The sequence below is a fragment of the Electrona antarctica genome (genome assembly GCF_951216825.1).
Source record: "Electrona antarctica genome assembly, chromosome: 5".
Lineage (NCBI taxonomy): Eukaryota > Metazoa > Chordata > Actinopteri > Myctophiformes > Myctophidae > Electrona > Electrona antarctica.
The window spans coordinates 42,017,609-42,025,108 of NC_136810.1; the positions used below are offsets into that span (position 1 = coordinate 42,017,609).

The 7,500-nt window shown below is 47.2% G+C and overlaps 1 protein-coding gene across 2 annotated transcripts in view; it reads left to right on the plus strand.

Moving 5' to 3' along the window:
- The window catches only part of LOC306923408 (transcription factor SOX-6-like), a 161,914-nt gene that overhangs the window by 142,305 nt on the left and 12,109 nt on the right, over positions 1-7,500 (plus strand). For both annotated transcript variants that reach the window (XM_079501475.1, XM_079501476.1), the window contains exon 13: positions 6,418-6,526. In XM_079501475.1, the coding sequence (XP_079357601.1) occupies positions 6,418-6,526 (109 nt within the window). The remainder of the gene's footprint in view (positions 1-6,417; positions 6,527-7,500) is intronic.

The window sequence follows — 7,500 nt, forward strand, 5'->3', positions numbered from 1 at the left end:
GGGGAGGCAGTTTAGAGACCAGGTTTACTGCATGGTTTTTTTGTGAGGGTACCTATAGGCACACGGGGAGAACATGTGAGGGTACCTACCCTAGGGCACACGGGGAGAACATGTGAGGGTACCTACCCTAGGGCACACGGGGAGAACATGTGAGGGTACCTACCCTAGGGCACAAGAGGAGAACATGTGAGTGTACCTACCCTAGGGGACACGGGGAGAACATGTGAGGGTACCTACCCTAGGGCACACGAGGAGAACATGTGAGGGTACCTACCCTAGGGGACACGGGGAGAACATGTGAGGGTACCTACCCTAGGGCACACGAGGAGAACATGTGAGGGTACATACCCTAGGGGAGATGGGAAGAACATGTGAGGGTACCTATATATAGGACACAGGAAGAACATGCAAACTCCACACAGAAAGGCCCTTTCGCCAACCCCACCTCAGGTATGAGCACTGATGACGTGGAGGAGAGAACACGCCCCCCAGCGCCCACAGCGTCCCCAGCAGGAATCGAACCCAGGACCTTCTAGCTGTGAGGCGACACTGCTACCGACTGTGCCACCGCATGCCGTTTTCTATAGCTTTATGAGAAACAATAGAAAAGGAATCAGAAGACAGAAGCAAAGCGGTATCATGTGGTCCTTGGCTCTGTGCCTGCCTAATAAAACGCTCATTTGGAAACTCTCAAAGTAATTGTTTCCGGTGCCTAAGAAGAAGAAGACAGGGAGGCCAGTTAGCGAGCGGCGTTGTGTTTGTTATGTGTTCCCTAACAACTGCAGCTCAAAGACTCTTTCTCTTCGGGCTCTAAATGCGTCTTTCTTATTTTCTCTCCTCTCTCTCTCTCTCTTCAGGACAGAGAGCGTTTTTTTTTCTTTCCTTTTCTGCGTGGCTCAAAGGCTTTGCTCTGTCTAAAACAATTCATGGATGGAACATGCAGGGCACGGGATGCAGCCAGAGTGACTCAGGCCTTCCACCTTTGGAAGGCAAACTGCACTCCCCCCCCCCCCCCCCCCCCCCCTTCTTTATACCGTATGGGTTTTTGGTTTTATGTGTGAGGGTTCTGTCAGAAGGATTTGTCACGACCGAGCCAGGTGGATCTCTGTGTGTTCCTCATATTGAACTGACAGAAGAGCTAATCGTCTGTCAGAACAGAACACACGTACACAGTCACAAATACTCTACGACCATACTCTATACAACAGTCTGTTGTACTGAGGGCTATTTATTGAACAGGCTGACTCAACTCAATAACTCAATACGAGAGAGAGAGAGAGAGAGAGAGTACATTACATTGAGTTAAGTAAATTGTGCACTACATGTGTGTTTGTGTGTTTTGGGCTTGTGTACTTGTGATTCACATCTGTCATTTTGATTACATACAGTTCTTTCCACAACTGAAAGTGACCCTGAGAGAGAGAGAGAGAGAGAGAGAGAGAGAGAGAGAGAGAGAGAGAGAGAGAGAGAGAGAGAGAGAGAGATGTGTGAGATGTGCGTGCGTGCACACATGGGTGCGTGCGTGTGTGTGTGTGTGGGTGCATGCATGCATGCCCGTGCATGTGTGCGCGTGTGCAAGTGCGTGTGCATGTGTGTGTGTGTTGTGTGTGTGTCATGTAAACTCATTCTAGCTGGCACAGCATTGGCAGCCAGTGGCGTAGTTGGATATTGTCTTACGCTTACTCTGCCCTCTGAAATAGCCTCTGGTACGATGTGGGCATGTGGCTGTGTGCTTATAGGTACTGTTGTGTCTACTTTTACTTGTGTGTGTGTGTGTGTGTGTGTGTGTGTGTGTGTGTGTGTGTGTGTGTGTGTGTGTGTGTGCACGCGCGCAGATCCGACCAATAATACTGTATGCCTGAGTCATTGTGTCTATCCACCTGTCAGGTCACATATACCAAAACTGTGTGTGTGTCCGCGTGCGTGCGTGCATGCGTGCGTGAAATGTATTAAGGGATGGGCATTTGGGCATGTTCTTAACCCATTCCGTGCTTCTCTCGAGATATCTCGTGGGAAGTTATTAATTCCATCTTAGCCATCCACGAGAAACCCAAAGCCCTGAAAAAAGAGAGTTTCCATAGCGACGGCCACTTAACGCCATATGTGGGCTGATGGGAGCTGTCAGGACTGCTCAGCTGCTCCGAAGCTCCCCTCCATCAGGCTCACAGTGGGTGGCTCGTGTAGGTATTCATTGATCAAGTTGTGCGGAAGGAAGGAAGGAAGGAAGGAAGGAAGGAAGGGGTGGAAGTGGGCAGTGCGTGGGGTTAAAAAAAGAAATCACACCCATGTGAAGTGAGGGGCGATCTTATCATCGTTCATGACGTAACATGTCGATTTGCTCATCCACATATGACGTACATTCTCCATTCATTGTCAATGGGAATTTAATGAGACGAAAAGCTACATTAATAGTTGAATATAGGAGGTGCTAGCGGCCCTCAAAAAGGAAGAAAGTTGTAGAAGAGAGCAGAGAAGGGAAGAATTGAAAGGATTGAAGAGGTGAACCCTATAAGAACTATAGACGAGAGGAAAGTATAGGGAAAAAGAGGACGAGAGGAGAGTGAGTAAAGGAAGCGAGAGGTGTTGATTTTGACAGCAAGTTTAGATTTTAGTCTTTTTTTTGTGGTTTTCGCCTTTATTTCATATATTTTATGGAGAGACAGACAGTAACCTGATCTACAAGCTCACAACGCTACAGGCAACGCTACAAGGTTGCTTGTATCTGCTATTGTCAGCATGCAAACCAAGTGTATACTTACCGTATACTGGATCTCTTGACGAAATTGTCAATATATTTAGTCTTAGTTTTAGTCATCATAGCTTAGTTTTCATTTAGGTTCCATTTAGTTTTCGTCAGTGAAAAAATAGGTAGTCGACGGACATTTTTTGTCATAGCATCAGTCAACGAAATCAACACTGCCCTGCCCTATAGGAGACAGTCAGCGGCCGTGGGACGGCCAGGTGCAGGACGTACTGTACCCTGGTATAGTGGTAGAACCACCGTGGTAATACTGAGCATGACGTACTGTACCCTGGTGGTAGAACCACCGTGGTAATACTGAGCATGACGTACTGTACCCTGTGGTAGAACCACCGTGGTAATACTGAGCATGACGTACTGTACCCTGTGGTAGAACCACCGTGGTAATACTGAGCATGACGTACTGTACCCTGTGGTAGAACCACCGTGGTAATACTGAGCATGACGTACTGTTCCCTGGTATAGTGGTAGAACCACCGTGGTAATACTGAGCATGACGTACTGTGCCCTGGTAGTGGTAGAACCACCGTGGTAATACTGAGCATGACGTACTGTGCCCTGGTAGTGGTAGAACCACCCTGGTAATACTGAGCATGACGTACTGTACCCTGTGGTAGAACCACCGTGGTAATACTGAGCATGACGTACTGTACCCTGGTATAGTGGTAGAACCACCCTGGTAATACTGAGCATGACGTACTGTACCCTGGTATAGTGGTAGAACTACCGTGGTAATACTGAGCATGACGTACTGTACCCTGGTATAGTGGTAGAACCACCCTGGTAATACTGAGCATGACGTACTGTACCCTGGTAGTGGTAGAACCACCGTGGTAATACTGAGCATGACGTACTGTACCCTGGTAGTGGTAGAACCACCGTGGTAATACTGAGCATGACGTACTGTACCCTGGTATAGTGGTAGAACCACCGTGGTAATACTGAGCATGACTCGGTATGTTTGGACCTGAAACGGGAAGGAAAAAAAAGGTGCACTGTGTTTATAGTGTTTCCGTGGTAACGCACGGGGAGCCACAAACGGCGAAAAAGGGGAGAGTCCAAGCGTGTCAGGAGCACCTGGTGGCTCTTAAATTTAGATTTATACATTTCAACAGCTAAATCAGACCCCCAGACCTTGTAAAAGCACAATAGTCTGTTAATCTTTTTTTTTCTTTCCTTATAAAATGTATAGCTTGGTTCTATTGGAGGCTCAGTATATGCATATAGGTTGGCTGTGTACTCTTAAATATGTATTTAGAGTTTAAAGACATACAGTATACTACTATGAATATTCATCTCTCAGATTATGTTTGTAGACTTCATTGTTCACTAGTCGTGTGTGTGTGTGTGTGTGTGTGTGTGTGTGTGTGTGTGTGTGTGTGTGTGTGTGTGTGTGTGTGTGTGTGTGTGTGTGTGTGTGTGTGTGTGTGTGTGTGTGTGTGACTCTGAGAGTGTATACGAATGGAACCAAATATAATATATATATAATATAATATAAATTGGGGGTCCCAAAGATAGAAATGCCATTAAATGCGGGGTCCGTATATAGCCTAATGCATGTCAAACTGGGGGTCCTTGAAATTAAACTGGTTGAGAATCACTGAGCCGTAAAAATCTTCTCTTATGGGGGGTCCCTGGCATATCTCTTCAAATGGTGGTCCGTGGGCTAATTTGTGTCAATTTGGGGGACCTTGACATGAAAAGGTTTGGGAACCACTGCTGTAATGACATCGCTGATGCAACACTTTGAGCAACAACGTAGCTCATCAGAGTGGCTCAAAATCTTGCCCCAGTTGTTTCACGTGCCTTAAAAAAGTCCACTTTATCATTTTTTTAATCCAGCTTCACATGATGTCAATAAATATATGGAAATAATTAATTTCCCAAATTCTCTCTTGGAAAAGTCTATATTATTCTGGACTCATTTGAAAAGCTCTCTCTCTCTCTCTCTCTCTCTTTGATATAACTCGTCTGTTGCTGTAATTTCACAGTTTGACTGCAGGATTAATCAATCGTGATCCCCATTTGACTGCCGTTGTTTTTCACTAACCTTTGAAGAACCGCCCGGCCGCGATCGTCGTTCCATTTCATGAAAATCCGCCTTGGTGTGATGGAAATATTCCACGGTCCTGACAACAGCATTCATACTAGCGGGGAACTGGAAGACAGCACCATTATGGGCCACAGACTTTGCATTGCACCTGCATATCTGCTTGTGACTTGTTGTGATCTTGTAGATCTACTATTTTTGGCTAATGTTCACTCCAGAACTATATATATAAGCATATATGTATATATGGATGCTGGGGTTCAAGTGGTTATAAACTTGCACTGGGTTATATTTCTCTACTCACTACGAGTTTTTCCATGCATCTCTCTCTCTCTCTCTCTCTCTCTCTCTCTCTCTCTCTCTCTCTCTCTCTCTCTCTCTCTCTCTCTCTCTCTCTCTCTGTCTCTCTCTCTCTCTCTCTCGCTCTCTCTCTCTCTCTCTCTCTCTCTCTCTCTCAGAGGTCTTTTCTTTGGGTCTTTGTTAGTCCGTTTCCTGCGGTAGTGTGGCGGTGCCCATGCACATGTTCTGTGGTGGGCCTGATTACAGCCCTGCTGTAGTGCTGACATTGGCCCGCGTCGACTCCCTGTCTATAAACACACACACACGCACGCATGCATACATGCATGCACATGCGCACACACACACACACACGCACACGCACACGCACACGCACACACACAATATCATGCAGGGATGCACGCCCAGTCGCGCACACAGTTACATGCATGCCCACACCTCCTCACATGCATATATGGACACACGCGCACATGCGCTCGCGACACACACACACACACACACACACACAAACACACACACACACACACACACACACACACACACACACACACACACACACACACACACACTCAGAGATCCCGGCCCCTTAAGTTCCACAGGCCCTGCCAGCGGCTACCGCCGCATGACTTCACCCAGCAACCATCCCCTGCGTCAAACAAAATGCCTCTGTCACCAGAAAAAAGGAGGAGGAGAGGCGGTCCGGGGAAGGGAGTGGGACGAGGGGGTGGGTGGGGGTGCTAGGGGAGGGAGGGAGTGGGACGAGGGGGTGGGTGGGGGTGCTAGGGGAGGGAGGGAGTGGGACGAGGGGGTGGGTGGGGGTGCTAGGGGAGGGAGGGAGTGGGACGAGGGGGTGGGTGGGGGTGCTAGGGGAGGGAGGGAGTGGGACGAGGGGGTGGGTGGGGGTGCTGGGGAGGGAGGGAGGGAGGGAGGGAGGGAGGGAGGGAGGGAGGGAGTGTGCCTGGATGGATACGCGTGGTGGCTCGCTGTGTGGAGGCTCTCCGATGTTTTCCACCACAGTTTGGGAGCGTGGCGGAGGTAATTTTAGCTGCCGAGGCCCTCGCATAATGTAGAGGCAGCATGTTGTAGCTGTTTGGGCTCAGAGGTGGAGAGGAGAGGAGAGGAGAGGAGAGGAGAGGAGAGGAGAGGAGAGGAGAGGAGACTCTAATACTTACTCTTTAGTCTTTAGCCACAACAACACACACACACACACACACACACACACACACACACAACCATTCTCACGCCTTCTTCCAGAACTTGTTGTAACTTGTTGTGAGTGACCCTTGACCTCGCATGTGTCCATATATAGGAGCGTCTGCACTACGAGAGCCTGAGTCAGCACCTGGGGAAACTTGGAGAGGAGGCTGGGAAGATGGTCCACAGGGTCATCGACCTCACCAGACCAGAAGACCTGGACGGTACGCTACACTCTGGACATTTTGATTGATTGATTGATTGATTAATTGATTGATTGATTGAATAGTGTATTGAACATAAATGTAAAAACAGATGATGATGTATGATGATAAGAGCACCCCTCACTTCACACAGGTGTTTTTTTTTTTTAATTATTATTATTATTATTTTTATTTTAATGTGTTTGACTACCATGTATGTATTTGCTGTGGCACAAAGGCAGAGCAAGGCCAAAGGAATAAGGTTGGAATGACGGGACAGAGGGATGGAAAACATAAGTGAAGAAAATGCTGAGGTTCAGGGAGGAACAGTCACATCCTGCATGGCTTAAATTGATACCAGTGACCCTTAAACTCTGGGGGGGCCCCACAAAGAAAGATGGCGCCACTTATTTGGGATGTGGTGGGGGGGGGCTGTGCTACAAACATTAACTCCTCCAGAAAGCCCTGACAGGCAGGTATCCGTGAGACGCAAATATTTAGTGTGCTCTTTTAGGGGGGATTCGACAACTAAACAAGACTCCTTAACGTCAACATGTTACACTCTTTACACACGTTATCAAGCTGTTATTATTCGCAAAAGTGCGAGACAAGAGGCAGCATTCTATGTCTTTTTTTTGTTTCTGTTCACTGCTGGTGTTTGTGTCAGGACGATTCCACCCTGAGCAAATATGCAAACAAAATCAGACAAATACAAGTGGACCGTGTGCAAGGTTCCACCACACTGGTTTTATTACCATACTCTAATCGAGTAATACACCAAAGATACATTATGTATTGCCTTTCATTTTCATTCAAACACAAACATTGTCCTATAACACGTCACAAACATTGAAGGCCATTGACAATTAATTGTCAAAATCATTGTCAATGGGGGGATCTCAAAATGTGACATTTGCAGATTTCCCACATATGATGAAGTATGTATTGTGAATATGTATAACATATGTGCTATGTGTCGGAGTACATATGTTTCC